This window comes from Paramormyrops kingsleyae, chromosome 14 (genome assembly GCF_048594095.1).
Source record: "Paramormyrops kingsleyae isolate MSU_618 chromosome 14, PKINGS_0.4, whole genome shotgun sequence".
NCBI classification, from domain to species: domain Eukaryota; kingdom Metazoa; phylum Chordata; class Actinopteri; order Osteoglossiformes; family Mormyridae; genus Paramormyrops; species Paramormyrops kingsleyae.
The window spans coordinates 20,166,843-20,190,023 of record NC_132810.1 but is presented as its reverse complement, the minus strand read 5'-3'; the positions used below and the strand labels follow the sequence as shown (position 1 = coordinate 20,190,023).

The 23,181-nt window shown below is 41.0% G+C and overlaps 1 protein-coding gene across 1 annotated transcript; it reads left to right on the top strand.

Annotated features, from left to right (window-relative positions):
* Nucleotides 1-814: 814 nt before the first annotated feature.
* tulp4b (TUB like protein 4b) lies at nt 815-22,160 on the top strand. Its single transcript, XM_023839198.2, has 16 exons — nt 815-957; nt 3,010-3,344; nt 4,565-4,834; nt 6,460-6,588; nt 6,912-7,073; nt 7,480-7,660; nt 8,020-8,127; nt 9,284-9,450; nt 9,864-10,088; nt 10,895-11,129; nt 12,228-12,366; nt 12,681-12,825; nt 12,961-13,054; nt 13,153-13,296; nt 13,443-16,405; nt 16,565-22,160. The coding sequence occupies exons 2-16, from the start codon at nt 3,327-3,329 to the stop codon at nt 16,679-16,681; spliced, it is 5,097 nt and encodes a 1,698-aa protein (XP_023694966.2). The 5' UTR covers nt 815-957; nt 3,010-3,326; the 3' UTR covers nt 16,682-22,160.
* Nucleotides 22,161-23,181: the final 1,021 nt, after the last annotated feature.

Sequence of the window (23,181 nt, the reverse complement as noted above, 5' to 3'; positions counted from 1 at the left end):
TGTTGGGTTCGATGTTCGTGCTGATTTAGGCACTGCCCTCATCCCTGCTTGACCCTCTGGCCTCAAAAACACACTGGTGGAGAATATCATACTGAGCGATGACGCGAGTGGGTTTTTCTCTGGAGGGTTTGGGTTACGGTCTACCGTGATCACAAACTATTTAACAGCTTTCCCTCAAGCCACTTAATTAACTGGTCAGGTAAACTTTGCAAATCACTACTGTGTATCTAGTCAAGTGTCACAAAAATCTATTCAATTATATACCAGTAAAAAAGATCCACTTATCTTGCCTCCTTTTGGCATCAAAATCTGTACTCAAGCTAGACTCTCCTCAAAGCAAAAAAAAAGAAAAAAAACTTTTCTACAACACAATTTTCACTCCTCCAGTAAAAATCGTTCCAATGCTGTAGAGCAGGGGTGTCAAAATGAAGTCCTGGAGGGCCACAGCCTTGTGTAGCTTAATTAGTTCTTTTCCTGTTCCACCACAAATGTGTGTTAAATGAGGGGAAACCCAAAAATGTGCAGGGCTCTGGCCCTCCGGGACTGGAGTCTGACACCTGTGCTGTAGAGAAAAACTCATTTGACAAATACAACCATGTGAAATGTTTCATGACTCAAATACACTTCCCACTTGAACAATCCAATAATTGTTCAGCAAAGCAAAATAAGAACATCATATAAGAAAAAAAAGCAATTCTTCTATGAAGGTTTTATATTATTTCTGTAAATGTGTATTTTTTTTAAATCAAGCATCATTTTAATAGGGTCCAAGCGCTACAGAATCACAATCGAGCCCGCACAGACAGCACTGCTCCTGTCTTCGGAACCATGTGAGCAAACGCCGCGCGCCGCCTGCGCAAGCCGATGTCGACACCGCACTGCCGGGGCGAGTCACGTGGCTCTCACGTGACACCGGAGTCAAGCGCAGTTGCGGAGCGTCGGACCCAAAGATAGGGGGTAAGCGGTCACATAATAAAAATTGCTTTGTCAATATTGACTAGCGGATTGATTTTATATTATGCGCAGACTAGGTTCATTATCGGTTATTTTTCGCAGGTTTCGCTGTCCAATGGCCAGTTCAACCTGGTGTGATTTGTCCAAAAATGCAAAGTTCCCATATTGCAAGTGAGAAAAGAAGAAATAAACAAAATTAGCTAGCTTTTCCGTTCCCGGTTTTCATATGCTTTAGTGAGACATTAAACCCGATAGCTCCCAATGAAAATGTGATGTAAATTAGTTCTTGTACTTAAAAGAAAAATGTAGTAGCTTTTAATCATTTTACTGATTTTTTTTTTTATTAGGACGCAGCTGCTGTGCCAGTGGAAGTATAAATTAATCATTTCTCAGGATGCGATCTTACAAAATTAATACCAGGTGTCCACCCATTGTATATTACAGATGTTCCGTGATTTTTTAGTGGAGCAGAACATGGTGTGTAAAAGGTTTTCTAAGTGATTTATTCCAATCTTGACGCGTTTTACCGGGGATTAGATGTAACGGAAAGGATGGGACGTTAATTAATTTAATGAAATTTGCGTAGTCTGTTACTATAATAAAATTACATTGTATTTAACCATTAGTATAGTGTTTCTAAACGAAAGTGCCCTTTGTGCTAATGCGTACCGCAGTAAATTATAACCTTGGCAATGATAATGCAGGTAATGCAATGGTTAAGTATATGAACTTGTGCCCAAAGAAGTTGCGGCTTCAGACGCAAGTGGCGGCAATATTGTAACAGGTTATCTAACATGCAATATCGTTTTTCATTCACTTCTATAAAAACAGTCTGCAACTAACTCATCGTGATTCAGTGAATAGAGATTAAGATGGTTTAATCTGCATTTGGCCGAAGAATAAATTTTGGACCACATATTAAGCAATCTAAGGAAATGCGTTTTGAATGCTGGCATATTCTTGTAATATTTAAAGCGTTTGTACATCATCTCTTCATCACGCACCTTATATCTTTGCATTATTACACACATTATATACTGTTACTGTGGTCATGCAGATTTTCTTACTAATTGACCTTGCGAGCAGATTCCACATTGAGTCATTAATTCTGCAATATCGAAAAGGTTTATCATATGACTGATACTCTATATCTTTACTCCTCTGTGGTCGTTTCTTAAGCTTTAATATTATAATTAGGACCATGTTTTTAGAGTGAGAGAAAAAGTACAGTTTCAAAAATTGACCCACTCTGCCAATACCTGCCCTACAAAGGACAGAAGTTAGGGAGGGTTTTTTTTTTTTTGGAATATACACTTATATACATGAGAAGGTTTTTCCGGTGTTTAATGCCTGGTGACCAGCATCTAGACTGTGTTAGATGAAAAGGGCTTTGTGGCTTGGCACTGACAGCAATTTAGAAATTTTAAAAGGGGGGGGGGGTATGAGTGTTATGATTTATAAAGCATCTAATCAATCATAAGTCGTGGTGGTATAGATGTGTGAGGAGAATATAATACAGAAATCCCATTATACCCCCACAGAATACACTGTATTATTTGTGTTATAACGCAGACTGTTATTGTGTAAACAAAGGGCTTTTAAAATTAATTCTTAAAAATCAATAAAAAGGAAAGTGATGCTAAAATAATTAGTCCTAAACTCATTTTGGCTTTAGTTTCGGGGAGCTCGTACTGCTGTACTTTGAACACAGAAACAGACTAAAGTACTCTGCCTAACAATTCAGCAGTACTATCCCTTCTTGTATTAGAAAGTTCTGGTGAAACTCCGGATTCCTAGACCACTAAACAGCTCACTAGATGCTGTAATTGCTGTTATTTTTCTTACTCACGAATGCCTGTTTAATATTCAAAACCAGTGTTTCTTTGAATTTTATGCCAGGAAGGCATCTAGCATGCTTGCGCTGTAACATATTTAATAAGACAGAATTTAATGTATATTTCTGCTATAAAAAGTTTGGTTTTTTTTGCTGAATTTTTTGCTGAAGTGTAGATTTTAAAAAATGTTTTATATGCTGATATTGTACTCTGTTCACAGATCTTCTCGTGACTGAGGATTTCCAGAGTTTTCCGGGGGTCGGGACAAAGCTGTTGCCAACAGGAGGAAGTTCACCATGGTTGGGAAGCTGATGCACGCATTTTCAAAGCCTGAGAGACAACTGTGCTCTCTGCAGTGACATCCTGAACTGGATGCATCATATAATACAATATTCCAAATGGGACATGCTTGACTAATTGTGTTGTAAATTATTGTTGAACTTCAATGGCTGTGAACAGAAAATTAGCTGAAGATAATTACTACAGTCTGAAATTTGAATGAAGATTTGAGAACGCACAGCAAAGTTATACCTAAGGATGACCGAATGTCATGAAGTGAGCAATCTGTGTACAGTCACAGTGTGTTATTCAGATACATTGTTTGTTTGCTAACTGCATTGTTGGTGACTAACCTTGTGGGTAAAGCATTCATTTAGTCAAGCAATATCAGTCAGTCAGTCTTCCACATTTTACTGATATTGGGAGGAGATATAGGCTATTTGAGATTTTGCCAAAGAGAAAATTCACCAGGAAATAATCTTAAGATGTAAAATGTCTAAGCCTAACCCTCCTACATTGCATTGAAATATAAGATATGTATATAAGATAGGTGATATTTTTGCAACAACAGGTGATATTTTTGCAACCTGATGGGTTGTCTGTAGTCCTGGGCAGTATACCAGTTCATCCATTATACCGGTTTTAATTTCCCATACAGTATTAATTTTTCATATACCATTATAGCGAAGCATAACTCAATCAACAGCTGTAACGCTTCAATGGGCAGCAAATTATATAATATTGTTCGCTGATAGAAGCGCTATGGATGGCTTTGCAGAGTGCATGAGAGGGGACCCCTGTTATCTGTGCAAACCCTTCTTACCAACAGTTATAACTTGATAACACAATAATTCTCCATATTTAACCGCTCATAGTATTTACTGCTTCAGTCTGTGCCTGAAAATTTGGATTATGTGTAATATAATTAGGTCTGCAATGAAATGCATATTAGTGAAGCAAAACAGCAAATATTGTCGATTCATCGCATAATAATTATTTGTCATTCAATAAATCAAAATCTAATAATTTAATAGAACATGTTGATTATACTATCGAGCTAAATATAAACGATTTTTCTAATAATAACGCACCTTTTTAAAAACATTTGTAAATGTATTTTATTGATGTAAACACTTGTTGCCGTGGTGAGGGTGAACTTGGGGGGGGAAACGTGATATACTGTGAAACTGCCAGAATCTTAAAAAATACCGTGATACAGTATTTTGGTCATACCGCCCAGAATTAGTTGCCAATTATTGCATTTTCATTGTCCTACAGCAATAGTTTATCTTATATATATAAGTGCCATGTAACTTCCTCTGTATTTGCATTGATCAAACAGAATGACCTTAAAAATAAGTCTAGACTTGTTCTTGTGACATTAATGCTGACCCTCCATTAGAAGATGTAAAATTAATGTATATTTTTTATTTTGCCTGCAATTCACTGCAAGGTACTGACACTAAACCCAACCGCTTTTCCTACCTGACAACAAGTCTGGTCATTCAGTAGGGATGCTGGCCGCTCTGGAGCATGGTCCCATCCTCTGCAGCGACTCCAACATCCTGTGCCTGTCCTGGAAGGGTCGGGTACCCAAGAGCGAGAAGGAGAAGCCGGTGTGCAGGAGGAGGTACTACGAAGAAGGGTGGCTGGCCACGGGGAACGGGAGGGGGGTCGTTGGGGTCACCTTCACCTCCAGCCACTGTAGGAGGGACAGGCACACTCCACAGAGGGTCAACTTCAATCTAAGGGGACACAACAGTGAGGTAAGACTTCTGATTTCATTTCTTTGGGTGTAGAATAGGTAGGCCTCACAGACCTGCTTGTGATAAGTGGATGGATGGATGGATGGATGGCTCGCTCGATAGATTGAAGGATGGATGGATGGATCGATTGATCGATCCACAGTATTGTGCAAAAGTCTTAGGCAGTCCAAAGAAATGTTTAAAGCTGTTTATCTGGGAAGTAAATGCATTTTTGCTTAGAAGAAAAAAAACACAATTTAACATTAGAACATACGCATATTAAGAGTAACACAGAACACAGAATTTCTTCTGTTCTCCAAAACGTTACTGATACCTACAGTAGTTGGACGGCTGGATGGACACGGCTTCAGTTCCCGAACCTCCTCAGTGGCACCTCAGCCTTTCCATGTACTTGTTAACATTTCACCATCAGCTCCCTTAATTATTTAAACTTATTTAAAAAGTCAAGGAGAAATTTAGTGGCTACACAAGGTGAGCTAGTGGCCAAGCCAGAAACACACGGGTGTTTTGGATGGTCGCTGCAAATACTGGGGTGATTTTAGCAGAGGTTTTAAACCGCTAAGCTGGCACACTTTGGCTGGTACAGTATAATAGCATAGTTTTACACCAACATGAAGATCATTTATGGTGAGAACACAAAACTAAAAAGTAGCCCACCAGCTAGTAAAAAAAACAACAACTGCACATCGGACTACATTTAAATTTTTTTTACAGAACTTAACCCAGTTGGGTAGTAGAAAAAAATGCTGGAGTTCCAGCCCTGACTGCATGTTGCTCTGGCGGCCAGTGGTCAGTCTGTGTGGGCGTCAAGGAGAAGGTTCAGGGTGACAGACCACACGCCTTCGGGGGGGGAGGGGGGGGGCGCTTGCACTGGAACAGAACAGAAAGGATCTTGGGTTAAATTAAAATGGAAATAAAAATGGCTGCTCCTGTTTTTGCCTCGAAACAAGGCAAAGACGCCGCTGCTGGGTTTTGTTTGCTCTATTTTTAGCTGTCCTTGAGGTTGATTTAAAAAAAAAAAAAAGTCATGAAATGCCTTTCAGCCTCATAAACCCACTCATCTGCTTGGTGGTTGTGACATTTTTAAATGTAGTGGCTGAGCTAAAATGGGCCATTTCGGTGTGTATTATATGACAGGTTGGATGCGCTATGGAAAACATTTCTTGCACTTTAAGATGGCATTTAATCTCACACACCAGGATTTAATGTCAGCTTATTTGATTTGAAATGCAGTGTTCTGTTTCACATCTTCCCTCCATCTTTGGCTAACAGTTGAAAAAAAAAATACAGTATATATATTTCTGGTAAATTTTAACACCATTAAAGCACAGTTTCACATTAATCATACATGATGAAAATATTTCCGCATCAAAGACGAACAGATTATATTTGAATGTTGAATTCTTTTTGATTACATCTGAATATAAATTTCAGTCTTGTAAGCACTGAATGCTAATGTATGACCTTAGTTTCATCCATTGGACTCTTTGAGCCCATGATTAAAGTTTTCAGATTTGAATAGACAGGTCTTCAAAGTAAGCCAATAGATAATGACTAATGAATAGATGCACTCAGTGCTGTATTTTTAGCAAAGAGTTATGGGGAGGGGAATGTGTGTGTTTTAGGTTGTCCTGGTGCGCTGGAATGAGCCTTTTCAGAAACTGGCGACTTGTGATCGGGATGGAGGCATATTTGTCTGGATCCAGTACGAGGGCCGGTGGTCCGTGGAGCTGGTAAACGACCGCGGCGCACAGGTGAAATAAGCCAGCCTGCTTTCATGGCTGTTAAAAGATTGCTTGGTGTAGGAGAGGAAGTGGGAGCAGCAAGGACAGATTTGAGTCTCTAAAATGGCTGTAAGAAGATTTTAACGTCAGTTGTTTGTAAGGCTGAATAACGATATTTTGAGGTCGATGAATTTTCGGAGGGAATTCAGAATGAAAGCAAAGAAACAGAAAAGGTAACCTTGAAGTATTTTTAGTTCTGATTCTGAGAATATCTTTTTTTAAATTCATACTTAAATTTATCATGAGCTGTAAAAATGATTTTTTAATGATCATTCCTGTTCTCTTCCCAACAGGTGAGCGACTTTACCTGGTCACACGACGGCACGCAGGCGCTCATCTCGTACCGGGACGGCTTCGTGCTGGTCGGCTCGGTCAGTGGCCAGAGGCACTGGTCCTCGGAGATCAACCTGGAGAGCCAGATCACGTGTGGGATCTGGACCCCCGACGACCAGCAGGTGATTCAGCACTGCGAATTTGGCACACATCCATGGAGGAGGTAGAGAGATCAGAAGAAATTATAACAACGAAAGATATGTGCATAGATAAATATGGCAGGGACATAGTGTTTATATATGTATATTTATATGTGTACTTTGAGGCTGCTATCGTGCATATTTTTGAAATAATAGCTATATTCAAAGGCAATGGATGATTATTCATAAGTACATCAAATGCAGAGCATTTTGAAAATCCATCAATTACATTTTGTTTTATACCGTGAAACGTCTTAAATTGTGGATTATGGTTTTAAATGAGTATCTGCATTATAATTATCTGTATAGATATCATTGCATCTTTTTGTAACCCTAACCCTAATAATGCTGAAGACCCCTTTGATGGTTGTGGGCCGTGCCGCCGCAGGTCCTGTTCGGGACGGCGGATGGTCAGGTGATCGTCATGGACTGTCACGGCCGCATGCTGGCACATGTTCTCCTGCACGAGCTGGACGGTATCATCAGCATGTCCTGGAACTACCCGAACTTCCTGATGGAGGACAGCAGTGAGAGCGACACCGACACAGACGACCACCCCAAGCCTCCAGGTACCTATATGAAGGATCCAGGGGCTCATAAGGTTACTCCTGATGTAAATCACTCCATTTATAAACATGCTGATGCCGCAGGTGCCATTTTAGTTAATGAACTGGCTGGGGGAAGGCTGCTGGTTCCGATCCAAGATGGATTTTGATGATGTACTGAAGGTTCTTCATCTTAAAAGCTTCATTCAATGTATAAAGACATCAGGTAAAGAAGTAAATATGAGTAAGCAAGAGCAGAGATTTCTTTGGATCACTTTGGGGAATGTGTATGAGAATTGTACTGTGTATAAAAATTGTACTGCATTGGTTTTTTGGACGTGTAGTAATTTCCTGAGTGGTGTCACTGTCCACCCTGTTCCCAGCACACACGCAGAAAGCCCTCTTCACGGTCAGCTTCACGTCAGGAAACATCAATTTGATGAATAACTACGACGACCTCTCGCCTGCCACAATCTGCTCAGGGCTCAGAGGTGGGTACGTCTGGATCTTGTCTGGAACAGATTCTACCCTGTATGTGAATTCAGAGAAAATGGACCCAGTTGACATTTTGATGTTACTGAGCTCAGCTTCACAGCAATTGGGATGATGTGCAGGTGATGATGATCTGTCTTCAGTTTTCATTAAATGTTTACTTATGTATTAATTAATAACACAAGTTAAATACTGATCTCATATTTTTCCATTGTTATTGAAGCATGATGCATCTTTCATCCCAAGCAGTTACTATATTTGCCTGTATCTTTTAATTCTGTAAAACTTTGTGAACTACTGAAGTTTACTACTCATGTTTCTTCATTGTTATGACACAGCTTTTGTGTCAAGTAGCGACTATATTTGTTCATAATTTGTACTTCAGAAGTAACGGAGTTTTTACTAAGTATTTGTGCCCTGTCAAGTAAAATTTTACCAAGGTTTTTGAATCTTCTTGAAAACATGTATCGTTAATTAAAATCTGGGAACTCTGAGGGCCAGTTTCCCAAACAAGGATTAAGCCTAGTCTTGGACTAAATTGCAGTATCAATGGAGATTCACCATTGAAACTCAAAGCTAGTCTAGGCTTAGGCTTAATCCTTTACTGGGAAACTGGCCATGAATGTTTAGTCAGCCTGGAATAAGACATTGTGTGGTGTAGCTCCTTTTCTCATATATGGCATATAATATGCCATCACTCACTAGATTTTTTTGTTTTCCTCTGACGGTAGCACATTTGATTATACGACTGGTCTGCTGCCATAGACACTTAGCCTGTTAGCGCGTTAACTCAAAAAGTATTCAATGGATTTTTTTCTTCAAACTTTGCAGACACGTTGTATGGGTAAAGATCTGAAAGTATTCAAAACTTAACACAAATTGATCAAAATTGAAGCAGCGTCACATAATGGTAGTAAAGTGCAGCCTCAAACGCAGATCTTATAAACCTGTTTACATTGAGACAAGTAACACAAAGTTGGGCTTTTAATAAAGATTTTTTTAGAGAGCCTGCGAGAGTGTGTAGGGGGCTAGAGATTACAGAGGATGGGTGACGTGGGAGGAGTACGGATTAGATTTGGGGAGAGGGTGACTGTCTGGGGAATACATTGCTGTTGTTCTGACAGCATGTAGTTTTTCTTTTTAATCTCCTTTCAGATGTAGTTGTGCAGTGGTGTTCCCAGGGGGACCTCCTGGCCGTGGCTGGACTGGAGAGACACAGTCTCCCTGCGGACATTGCCTGCATTTCCTTGGCCAGGAATGTCCTCGTCAAATTCTACAATGTCCATGGTGAGCACATCTACACGCTGGAGACCCCTGCTCAGGTAAGTCCGCTGAAAAGCACTGCTATATGTTATCAGTTGTGTATTACCTGCCTCACCGGTGCTTGAACAAAAGCATCTACCAAATTAAAATGTAACTGTAACTACGGGGTTTGTATTGCCCTGTTTGTATTGCCCTGTTTAAAGGCAATTGCACCTTTTTCAATGGATCTGTGTTCCCTTGTGTAACATAACATAAACAGAATTTAAGATTTCAAATGTTTGTCTAAAGAAGATCTTGAAGGATAAACATACAACGTATTAATTACATTCCATATTTTCTCAGATCTATGAATGAAGATGAGTAAACCGTCTAATTGATGCACTTTATGTACCTGATTATTGTATTTTTGTTGTGATTGGTTGTTTATGTATTTTATATATAAAACATCCAATCATCACCGGCCCCCTTTCAGCGTCCAATCAGCACAGTGTGCTGGGGTCACCGGGACTCACGGCTCTTCCTGGCCTGCGGGCCGGCGCTGTACGTGGTGCGGGTGGAGCACCGGGTGGCCAGCCTGCAGCTGCTGTGCCAGCAGGGCATCGCCAGCGTCCTGCGGGAGGAGAAGGACGTCAGCAAGCTGAACATGCCGTCCCGCCTCTGCTCCTACGTCACCACCGCCTTCATCCCCACCATTAAGGTTCGCGCTGCTGCTTTCAGCTGCTGGTTAGCAGTCGGAGGGCGGTTCTAGGGAAGAAAAACAGAAAAATCAAGAGAAATGATTTGTCAGGAGAGAAGGGATTATCTGTAATCGTGGGCGGTGATTGGAGAGTCTTAAAACTAGGTCTCACCTCTGTATAGATAAATATTTGGGCTGCACAATATCACATTGCGATTATATGCCACATGCGTAATACCAGGGCTTCAGATGACAGGCGTAAACATTTGTCCAGATACCAGTTTTTCAGTACTATATGGATGTTTACTTACATGCACTTGGTAAACAGATTAGTAGTGTGCCTAAAATATTAGTGGGAGGCATATTATGATGCCCAAAAGTTAGTAATCTGTATAAATTTGGCATATACTTATTTTTAATAAACTATGTCGGACTTTAAACTGCAGAGAGTACCGCTACACCACTGAAAAAATACCAGAACAGTAGCATGCGTTGTGCTCTGCTAACAAAATAGAATAAGCATATGGATGTACAGGACTTACTGTGGTTCATGGAGAGCAAGACAGGAGATGGAAGAACTACTCAGGTTGCCGTCAGTGATGAATGATTTGATGCTAGGGGGGATTCTTTGTAAATATTGTTCTGAAAATCTGTTTATAAATGGAATACTAGCATATTTTTCACTATGTGGGGATTTCATACTTCGGAGGGGACGAAAGGGAAGGGGGGAACCCCGTGTTTTCTGAGTAAAGGCGTTTTTGTCACATGCTAGCCAAATTTTTTGTTGTAATAATCTTCTAACAGTGCTTCCATACTTTTATCCCCAGCCGCCAATTCCGGACCCCAACAACATGCGGGACTTTGTCAGCTATCCCACCGCGGGGAACGAGCGTCTCCACTGCACCATGAAGCGTACGGACGACTGCCCGGAGGAGGGGGGGCCCTGTTACACCCTCTACCTGGAGTACCTGGGCGGCCTGGTGCCCATCCTCAAGGGCCGGCGAATCAGCAAGCTGCGGCCCGAGTTTGTCATCGTGGATCCAAAGGAGAACTTCAGAGCAGGTGCCTGAGCAGCTGGACATTCTCACCACCTTGAGAATTTTTTTCGAGGGAACAAAAAAAAAGCTACAGTGAAATACAATATTTGGGTATTTTGTGCAGAACAATGACATTACCCTAATGTTTCAGGTATGGTGCTGGTTAAAAGTTTGGACACATCAGGCCATCTATAAAGGAGAGTAATCGAGTGTCACATCACATGACCTGGCCACCTGACCTAAAGAGAGTAGAAATTGTTTTGGACGAGTTTGACCAGAGAGTGAAGGAGAAGCGGCCAATGAGTGCTCAGCATGTACAGTATGTAGCACCTCCTTCAGGACAGCTGGAAAAGCATCCCAGGAGGACACATCATGAAACTGGCTTTGAGACGACAGTAGGGTCAGTGCCCAATGGTGGGATGACGGTGCCAACCACGGGATTAGAACCGGCAACCTTTTGAGTCCCAACCCACAGAGCTGCCCCCCCCAACAAATGATTATTTTTGTTTAATACGTTTTGGGACAGTGTGTAATTCCATACAAGTTATTTTATAGTATTCATAATTATTCTGAAATGTATAAAGTAATACAAATAAACCTTTCTATGAGTAGGAGTGTCCAAACTTTTGTCTGGTACTGTACATTAAAATTATGTCATTTGCTCTTTTGATTGAATGATTAAAAAAAATATATTTTTCCACAAATGGGTAGTCAAAACAGTTTTACTGATACAATAATGGAAAACTATATAAAATGTTTTTAAATCTTTCAAGTTTATTGCATGTAACACATAAACAATCAATTTGCATGATAAGATGCATTTTTTTTTTGCTAAATTTTTCATATCTTCTTACCTCTTACTTTGGATTTGATTTAAATACTTTTGTTTATTACAGAAACAAATGGTAATATAAATAGTTTAGATAATGAAATTGCGTAGAGTCTTTTATTTTTATAAATTAGAGGAAATTGTTATCTTACGGTAATGAGTTTGTGAGAATGACACAGCTACAGTAGCTTTGGAGGAGGACCAGTTCAAGGGGGCTCAAGCATCCAAGCCCCCAGACGCCGGGCAGATTGAAGCCGTGATCTCACTCATCCTTTCCCCCATTTGTATTTTTAGACGAGGTTTACGGAAACAGCCTGATTTCCTCCATGATCGACAGCTGCAACTGTTCCGACTCGAGCGACAACGAGCTGAATGACGACTGGGTTGGAAAGAAATCCTCCAAGTCACTGGGAAACAAGTCACCTAAACCGAGGTATTTGTGCTTTAAAATAACTACAAAGCATTTCTGTCACCCTGCGCTACTTAAACAGTTGTCCTTCTGAAGGACAGTCAGACGAGTTAATAGCTAACGAGTACTGAAGACCTTTTATTTTCATTCTATAAAACTAAATCAATTTGTAATGTGGGAGTGTGTAGTCATTTGGGAAATACATTTTAATGCAATTTTGAGGAACCTATGTTGGAAAGCGATTTATTGTATTTCTATCTGTAGATGTTAGCAACAACCATATGGTGCAAATATACAAACATAAATGCTGGAAGAATTTCTTGTTTATTTGCCAATAGAATTAATATGGATGTGAGAAAATCGCCTAAGCTATCCAGGGCTGTGCAGGATGTATCCCGGTCACCACGGTTACCTGCTCGGAGCACCGCTATTGGCTCCCCGGGGCTCACATGCAAAGAGTTCCCTCTAGATGACATTACTGAGGTACTGGCTCTGTCACAATGGCAGATAAATTACGGTGTTTTTCTTTTTTTTGCTGTTACAATTAATTGCAGGTCTTTAGTTTAATTGTCTGGAGTTGTATGTCATATAACTGAGAATTTTTTCTTTGTTATACAGCACAATTACCTTGCTCAAGTGACATCCAATATTTGGGGCACGAAGTTTAAAATTGTGGGCCTTGCCTCATTCTTGCCGACAAACCTTGGTGCAGGTAACATTCGTATTATAACAATGTCATTGTACTCTACTGAAGTACTTAATTCAGCATATAAAATCACCAAGTTTATATCATTTAATTATTTTTTCCAGTTATCTATAAGACAAGTCTACTGCACCTCCAGCCCAGACAGATGACTATTTACCTACCAGAAGTGCGAAAGATTTCCCTCGACCTGATGAACCTCCCTGTCTTCAATCCGAACGTCTTCAGTGAGGATGAGGATGACTTACCAGGTATGGAAGTGTGTGGAGATATTTCTGGCTTAACGTACTGACAAATTTTAAATGTTTTATTAGATGTGTATTTGATCAACCAGCATATTATACTGTTGACAGATAAATGTGTGTTTGTATAGTTACGGTCATTCTGTCTTGCTCAGTGACAGGACCCTCTGGAGTTGTTGATGACAATCCTCCCTGCACCGTTAACATCCCCATTGCACCAATCCATAGCCCCGCCCAGGCGATGTCACCTACACAGAGCATTGGACTTGTCCAGTCCCTATTGGCTAGTCAGAATGTTCAGCTCGACGTCCTGACTAATGCTACCGCCAGTGCAGCTGCCATCACTGGGGTCGCTGGGCGTAACCAGGAGACGGGGGCATCGCAGTACAGCTTGCCCACCAGATACTCTGGCCCCGGACAAGTGATCTTCAGCGGGATGGATTTGGGTCGCATTCCGGTTGGGCTACCTCTCGCTCATCAGCAGCAGATTCAGCAGCGCCAGCAGCAGCAACAACAAATGCAGCCGCCGCAGCTAAAACAGCAACAGAAGCCTCCGCAGCAGCAACACACGCTGCATCAGGTGCAGCAGCTGCAGCAGCAGCAGCAACAGATTAAACACCAGCTGCAACAGCAGCAGCAAATGAAGCTGCAGCAGCAGCAGATTCAACAGCAGCAGCAGCAGATCCAGCAGCAGATTCAGGAGATGCGCCAGCAGCAGCAGCAGATGCAGCAGCAGCACCAACAGCTGCAGCAGCTCAAGATGCAGTTTCCTTTGCCCCCGCTTGGAGCCGGCCATCCCCAGGTTGTGTTGCCTCAGCCTCAGGTTGTGCTCCAGATACCCCGGTTTCCTGACGAGCACGGACGAGAGAGAAGAGACCAGGAGCATCAGCTGAAAATGAAAGCCCCACACCCATCCCCACTGCTCGCTGAGGGGGATGCAGCAGTTTTCGCTGCCACTCTGGAGATCAGCAAAATGAACCCTCCGCCCCCTTACCCAGGCACTGTAGGGTCTGTGGTTTCAGTAGCCTCTACAAGCCCTAGTGACAACAGCCACACCGGTCAGCCCCAGTTAGATCTTTGCTTAAAAAAGGACTTCCTGCTGTACCCACTGGCCTCCCAGTACCAGACCCCAGTAGGGTACGAGCGGATAACGACTTTCGATAGCAGTGGGAACGTAGAGGAGGTATGCCGTCCTCGCACGAGGCTGGTGTATAACCAGAGCCTGCACCCTCTCCAGGGACCAGGAAGTTCTGCAACTCTGAGGGTAACTTCTTCAGAGAAGAAGAAAATCCAGCTTCCATACACTTCTGCCACTCTCAGTCGGCTCACAATTCCACGATACTCGATACCTACCAGGGATCCACCGCCCTACCCGGATTCAGCAACTACTGCACGGAGTCCTGGCCAGCAGATGGACGCCACGCTTGTTCGTACCACGCCACAGTGCAGCATCAGGGAGGGAGCCTTGAATGTCTCTCAGATGTCTGCCAAAACTCTACCAACTAAGTCCAAAGTCAACAGAACTCTAGCAGCCTCCTACCAGCAAAGAGTGTCAAAAGCGTTGCATACTTGTAGCCAGTGTAGTAGCACCAGTGGCAATCCCAGCGTGAATATTAGTAGCGGGAACACCAGTGGGAGCGGCAGTAGTAACGGTATTACAGGTGGGACTATCATGAGGCCAGATTTTACACTGGGAAATGGAGGCCAGCTCAACACTATCATCGTTCACTCAAACAGCGCTTCGCCTCTGACTTCACAGTCCTCCTATAACCTACTCGGCCCTCTCGAGAACGCCAGGGACCGGACAGAGTATGTTAATTCAGCTTTTACTGAGGATGAGGAGGTGAATCCGGAGTGCCAGTTAGAGAAACCTGTCCGGCACTTAACCCTGGGAGAAGTCAGCCTGACAGTCAAGCGTCCCCCTCCTTACCAATGGGATACCAGTAGGGCCTCTGAGGAAATCTGGGTTCCTCGGGAACAGACTGTCTTGACTACCCCTCCTGTGCCACATAAAGCACCATCAATCATTCTGAATCCAGACCAGCACTTAAGTGTGTCTCGATTGCCCTTTGGCCTTCCACCACAATCTCCCACTAGTCTCAGTGCCCCCACTTTCCAGTCAGGTTACCAGATTTCTTTGCCCTTTCCTCCAGGTGCCGGTTATAATGGCCCACAACTCCAAACATTGCAGCCTCCTCCACAACCCTGCCCCATCAAGGAAGCCGTGGCGCCTCTCTCCTTCAGTCAGCAAGAGTCTGCCATGGTCCTGCCGCCCAGTTACCCACCAAATTTAGCCAACTTGAGCTGTTGTTCACTGCCACCCATCTACCCAAGTGCCAGTTCCTGCACTGGCCTCCAGCTGCCCCCTGCAGCCATGCATCCTTGGAACATCTATAACCCATGCCCACCCGTACCGAATCCCCCGGAGACACTTCCCAGCAAATCCCACCAGGTGGTGGAAAAGCCGGTCCTTTCGCCGCCCCCTCCTGCTGATCTCCAGAACCATCTCAGGTTCACGGAGGCCATAGCAGAAGCTAGTGACAACCTTCAGGAGGTACTTCCCCTGAATGAGAGCCCAATGCCTCAGAGAATGGAGGAATTTGTCAAAAAGAGCCGCAGGAGTCTTGACAGCCAGGGAGACGAAGCTAATGTTACTCCTGTTGCGCAGGACAAGGGGAAGAAGGAGGGTCGTATGCTCGGTGACTTCAACAACCTCATGTCTAGCCCTGGACTTAGCCGAGAAAAGAAGAAACCCAAGAGCCAGAAGGAGCAGCAAAAGGCAAAGAAGATGAACAAGACGAATGAGTTCCAGGACAGCTCGGAGAGTGAGCCGGAGCTGTTTGTCAGTGGGGATGAACTCATGAACCAGAGCCAGAGTAGCAAGAAAGGTTGGAAAAGCAAGCGGAACCTACGCACTACCAGCGAACTCGAGGAGATCAAGTGCCGCAAAGCGAACGAGAAGGAAGACCGGGGCCTCGGTAGTCAAGGCTTTGTGTATGTCATGGCCAACAAACAACCCCTTTGGAATGAGGCCACACAAGTATATCAGCTAGACTTTGGAGGAAGGGTCACGCAGGAGTCAGCTAAGAACTTCCAGATTGAGTTGGAAGGAAGACAAGTAAGGCTTTATATTTCATTTGCTTTTCCCAGAAGTATATGCTTTGTGTACTATTCAACTGCATTGCATTTATAATTCATGGGATATTTATGGGCTAATTGTGGGTATTTTGTGGGGTCTTTGTATGGTCCGTCTTGTTCCTTCCATTATTTTTCTCAGGTAATGCAGTTCGGCAGAATTGATGGCAACGCCTACATCCTGGATTTTCAGTACCCATTTTCAGCAGTGCAGGCCTTTGCTGTAGCCTTGGCCAATGTGACCCAGCGGCTTAAGTGAAGAGGTATCGGGATTGGTGCAAGAAGAAAATCGGGAGTGATGTGTTGGTTTGTTATGCTGGGGGGGGAGGGGGGGTATAAATAAGGGGTTAGTTTACTGTGGTCACTTTTCAATTTTTATGCTGCTGTAATGTATAGAAGCTGGAGGAACAGCTACCTTATTTACATGCTGCCTTATTTAACTATTTTTATTATAGCAGTTTGTTTTTAAGCTCTTAAATGAAAACCTGCAGTGGAGATTCATTTGTTGAACTACAGCAAATACAGGGGGCTGAAATTAATATATAATAATCCTGTTAAATAATTGTGTATTATTATTATTATGGTATTTAATCATTGTTTAGTTTTTTTTACTATAGGGGTTCCCCAACCTTTTGATGACCACGGACCGGTTTACATTGTGCAAACATTTCACAGACCGGTAAAACTTGTCACTTGGAGGGGGAGGGGGGGGGGGAATTGTGTGTTAAAATTTGATGGAATGGACAGTGCAGGTGGCAGATCAATCGGTGGAACAAACTTTATAAGTTATACAGTTTATTTTTGTAAGTTAACCATCCCTTCCCACAATGTCCCAGTGTTCTCTTTCCGGTGGAATACTGGCCATGATGCAGGAGTTGGGGGTCTCTGTGTTAGTACACATTGGTGGCTGATTAGGCACTTAACTGTGACCTAAGAATTCACGTGCACTTTTTCTTACTTTCGCACTTTTCACTGGTTTCTGTATAAAACTGTGTATAGAGCTGGTCCGTCATAGTGTGATTTGGCAAAAAGTATTCAAGATTTAAGGCCAAAGGAAACCTACATGGCAGTCCTTTTCAGAAGCCTGTGCCCCTTAGATATCTAATGTCTGCTAAAGGACAATGTGATAATGTTTAATAACAAACCAAATGACAAACCTCTAAATTCATAAAGTCATTTACAGTGGTACCTCGGTTCTCAAACTCACTAGAACTCAAATTTCTTGAAAGTCGAACAAACCAGTTTGACCTAGAACTCGATCTGAATATCAGAAGTTGAACCGTGAACGCTGACCTGATATAAATTGTACGTGCCAGGAAATGAGTCATACTACAATGCAATTCTTACTTGAATGCCTTCTTCACAGACTGGACACTTAACCAAATAAAGCAGCGCAACATTACAGTAACTAACAAATAAAACACTAACTTACATGTACTATTAGAGCATTTATGTCATTTATTTAAACTTTATTTTACCAGGTAAATTAACTGAAAACCAGTTCTCACTGCTTTATGTGAAATTCGGGAGAAATAGCAGATTACGCATCGGAACTGCCTGGGATACAAACGTCATGCATGTAACTAAACTCTTCAGCCAATAAGGGCGAAGATGTGTCATCACGGAGGCAGTTCCAGTTTGTGCAGCCGGGTGAGAGGTCGCAATGCATCTAACCGTAATGCATTGGGTCAGGATCAGAATGCGTTGCTTTAAGTCAGCGCTGTAAGCAAGTCGAACGCACCCAATGACCGGACTGGGGAAACAAACTGAAACGCGGACTTAATACAGAGGACTAATGACAACAACCAGAAACAGCTGATCACATGGGGATCCCACATGAGGTTAACGAGGGGGCGTGGCACACGGAAGGAGCGGACGATCGGGGCAGGACAGGGGTAATGTTGGGATAAGATCTTTATCGTTTTGGAAGCCATTAAGAAAAAAATGCTCTTGTTTTATCCTGTTCATTTTGTGTTTAAATGCTATAAAAATAAAAAAAGACATATTTAGGTGCAATTTTGGGGGGCCAGGAACCAATTAATTAATTGGTTTTCCATTATTTCTTATTGGTAAAATTCGATCAGAACTCAAACTTTTTAGGATTCGATCCGCAGTCTGGAACGGATTAAGTTCGAGAACCAAGATTCCACTGTATTTTTAAGTTTTGGAAAATAAAAATTGCTGTGTTTGACAGCTCAGTATTTAATAGGCCTTAATATGTTGCCAATCATAATTATAAATTTTATTCTGATGTCAGTATAAAACATTTTGGACTTTATAAGTTGCACAAAAATGTATGTTCTATGCTCTGTGTTGTAACATTGTTTCAATGAATTTAAGTTAAATTTTAAATGTATTTATTATAGGAAAGTGAGTAATTTATTGAAATGATTATTTTGCTTAAGCTTTTCCCCAAAATATATTTTTACTTCGTTTATCTAAGTGGGAATTTTTTAGTTTATTGGATTATTAGTGAAATGCAAATGATTACAAATATGAGTTACTACAATATAAAAGGAATGTATTCGGGCTAGGAATAATTTTACAAAATGTTAAACAGGTGACGTCGTCTTCACTGTTGTTACTGAAAAAGCAGTAATATAACGTTGCATGAAGAGAATTTATTGAAAATCAGTAACATGATGATAAACAAGTTAAGCATAAATTAAAATTTAACACCAGCTTATAATATAATTTCTGATTAAATATGCAAGTGCCAATGAGCCGGGGGGGGGGGGGGTGATGGATACCAAACAAGGTCTGTTTTCTGCATGTTCTGCCTTAGGATTTGGCTCTTGGTACTTATAACCAAATGTTGAAGGTAGAATCAGACCAAATATTGCCTGCTGGATGTTTGTGACACTATGGACTGTGTTGCATATATATATGCTCAATCCTGTCAAAAATAACAGGGAACTAGATTTCAAAAGAAACTAACGACAGTTGGACCAAAGTTTGGCTTTGATCGCTTAATTATGAGGAGTAAGAAATTAATAGTAAATGTTTTGAATATTTATCAATGAGAAAGAATGAAACTGGCGTGACTTTGCTGCTAAATTGTGCCAAGGTGACGTAAGGCTATAAACATGATGCACGTCTCCTGTCACAGCGATGGTGAGCTCAACCATTAATGCCGCATTTCCCAACCCAGTCCTTGGGGACCCACAGCCGTTCCACATTTTTGCTCCCTCCCAGCTCCCTGCCAGACAGTGCACATTTTTGCTCCCTCCCAGCTCCCAAGGACCGGATTGGGAAACACTGCGCTAGAGGACCAGAATGACCTTCATGCTTTTTGTAAGGCTGAGTTGGGTTTTGATGCTGGTCTCTGCAAAACTGAAATGTTCTGATGTTGTTCCCCACTGACCAAACCCACATTCCTGTTATCAGTGAAGCTGTTTCCTAACTTTTGGTCAGATCGTGCATATTTTATAAATATGAATAAAACTGGTAAGTGAGCAGAGAAATTCACAAGGGAAGAATTCAGAACATGAAAGCAGCTTATTGTTCTTGAGATCTGTTAAAATCCCACATTTTGTTTAATGTTTTGTGAATATATTTTTTACCAATCAACAGTCATAGTACCTACTTTATAGGCATTTAACTTTTTTTTAAAGCAAATTAGAAAACTTTTAAAAATGTAAATATACTGTAATCTACAGTATCTCTTATCACTTCTGTGAAGTCATTGACTAGGAGCATTGAATTTATACCTCAGTAGCCAGTGTATAATCTTTTTCACATATATCATCCATGCCAAGTCAGACTATTTTAGTAACTGTTTTTCACGAGTTTTACCATGCTCTATTGCTTTTTAAATGTCTTGGTTGACAAACTTTGTATAATTAAATTAGTGTATGTTCAAAACAATCCAAGTATTAACAAACTGCATTGAGCTGTTGACAGAATATTTGCGGATGTTGCCCTATAATCTTGGATGCAGTGTTTCAAGACAATCCGAATTCTAAATATTGTATTTTGTTTTACATTGATTTCCAATACTGATGATGTCCATGATCAGACTTCTGAGCTTGCTTTTTCACACTGGGCAATTAAAAGAGAAGGGAGAGTGTCACCTATGCATACATAATGATAGGCCATTCTTTTGGATAAGCATGTAGTGCTTGTCCAAAACCAGCTTTAAATGCATATTTTTTTGTATCTCCTTAAACTAAAAAAAGATAGTTGTATAGGATATGTTACCCCAACCTGTAAAGCAACTTTGTGTCCATTCCATAAAAACTTCACTCCACTTTTTAATGTATATATGCTCTGTTTGTTAAAGTCTCATGCAGTTTGTAATATTAAAAATGCTATAACAGTGTGAACGCTAACCCTGATTGGATGAGCAGCTACTAATGATGGCTGATGAATGATTTTGATTGGATCGATCTGACTTTCCTGGAATGTGTACTGGAAGTGAGCTTAGCTTTGTTTTTAAGAAGACATTGAGTGGCTGTCTTCTTTTTAACCAGCCAAAAGAAGTGCATTGAAAGACATGTTGTTATGTAGTATTGATAGTCGCTTCCTTAATTTGTGTGTTTCAGCTCAGAAGAGGTTTAAACAAAAATATGACAGGATATATTATGTTTTTTTGTAGGCTTGTCAGAAAATGGCCATTTATTTACAATATATTTCAGTGTTGACATCTGTTACCTTACGTTTTTCTCTGTACTAAGGAAATTAGTGTAAAAATGTGAGAAATTTGTCTACACAAGTCTGAAAAATGTGCTTAATGACCTTAATCTCTTATTAGTCTGTCTGCCTGTTCAAGAAGGTAGTTATCAATGTATTGTGAAGGCTTGCTGTCAGGTGTTAATTCAAGATAAAATTTCACTGTGGTAGAAAGAAGTAAATACTTGCTTAATCTGTTCAAGTTTAGCGGCAAAGGACGTATGCGTCTAAATGTTTGTGTAATTGTGAGGTTAAACAAGATGTATTAGTGCTGTACCTAAATACACAGATTGTTGCCATTGGTGCAGTAACCAGTACCAGGCCGTATATCCTTTTCAAAAGGCCATGCATAATAGAACTGATGGAAATCTTTTTGATGGTGGATTATTATGCCGTTATTTAAAATTTTTTTTTTATATTTTTGCATTTGTAGGAGTACCTTTTAATTTTTGATTATAGACAGACACAAGACAACTTTAATTTTGAATATTTTTTTTTACTTCTTTTTATATACCTAGAAAAATGCACTTTCATCTTTGGGCAGAAATCTCTTTAGTGGCATTTATAGGCACTTTTTTTAAAATCCAGAAGTGAGGATATGAGGCATGAAATATCACACAACTATAAATAGGCTAATGCTGGAAGATTTTTCTTTTTATTAAAAATGATTTTTTTTTAAAATATCATTACTGCTGTTTTCCCAGTGCTTTGGCAATGAATTTGTTATTGCTGCTGAAAAGTGAGCATTAAGTCACATGGCTTGCATATGCTAGGGGAAACCTTTGTAAATGGGTTTTTTTTAGTACTGTAATAATGCTTTCATGATCTTTTTTCAGGGAAGAATTTTGAATTTATATTTATCTGTTCTGTTTTATCAGGATGAAGGCAATTGCTGTCATATAAATGTAATGTGAAATGCTTTCATTTCCTTCAGTGTATAAAGGAGAATAGCTACTAATAAAAGGTGTCTGTTAGGATTGCTGATTTACTTTTGTTAATATTTGTTAGTTTTGCTTAGAAATTTGTGTCAATTGTTGTTGCTTAATAAAACTTTAGAGTGAGACAAATTTGTATGTGGGAATATCAAAAAAATGCTTTCCCTGGTACTCTGTTTGTTAGAGATTCTACACATTTAGTTTATCAGCTTGTCAGCTGATTGTCTTGTGACATGAGTTCCAAATAGCAGATTTGTGATTATCTTGATAATGGACCTGTGACACCCTTAATAATAATAGAAGCTTCATTGACCTTCATGTGGAAAACGCCTTTACATCTCCACAGCTTGCTTTACGGAGAGAATGCTGTGCACATCGGGCTGCCTAGCTCAAGTACCCACCGAAGCTGGGTTCGAACCGGCGACCCTCTGATTACAAGCACAAAAGTTTAGCCCACTGAGCCACCCGCTGCTGTTGGTAAGATAGGTGAGATCGATAGACACCTTCCTACCTTATATGGTAACTCATTTTAGCTCAATTGGCCTAGGTTGGTCTTAGTAACATATAAACAGTGGCCGTAGCGCTCCCGTTTGACTGATCGACACAAAATTTGGAGGGTCGCTTGGTGCTCGAGCCCTACATTAGTGAGGGAAATTTGGTAATGATTGGCTGAAGCATGCCTGAGATATAGCTTTCTGATTGAAATGTACGTGGCACCAGTATGGTCATGGTTTGGCTTTTGGCTGTACCCTACTGAAAGCTTAAGATTTTTTCTCTAAATCATTAAAAGGACTGTCTCCTGATTTGAATGACAGCAGATTTAAGTAGGTGCGGCAAAAATCATAGGAGGGCAACGAAAAAGCCTGTTTTCAGACAAATATAAATTATGCAAAAATGCAACGATATATAACCAAGTTCCATATGTGTTTAGATTTGCCATGACATTGAATTAGACTGGCAATCAATTTCAACTGTAGGCTTGATAGTTCTGTAGAAACTATTTTTACTTCACAGCACCCAAAGCCAGGCTGCGATAACACTGCCCCTAGTGGCTGTATATCAGCATTAGACTGTGTTGTACTTTATACACATCCACTTATGCTCCCATCTACTTAATCACTTCTACATAATACAGTGATTGTCACTGCTAAGC

Bases quoted from the DNA above. Each gene is read 5' to 3' on its own strand.
- tulp4b (XM_023839198.2), top strand. The intron at 4,835-6,459 runs GTAAGACTTCTG...TGTGTGTTTTAG, and splicing joins TAAGGGGACACAACAGTGAG to GTTGTCCTGGTGCGCTGGAA. The intron at 8,128-9,283 runs GTGGGTACGTCT...ATCTCCTTTCAG, and splicing joins AATCTGCTCAGGGCTCAGAG to ATGTAGTTGTGCAGTGGTGT.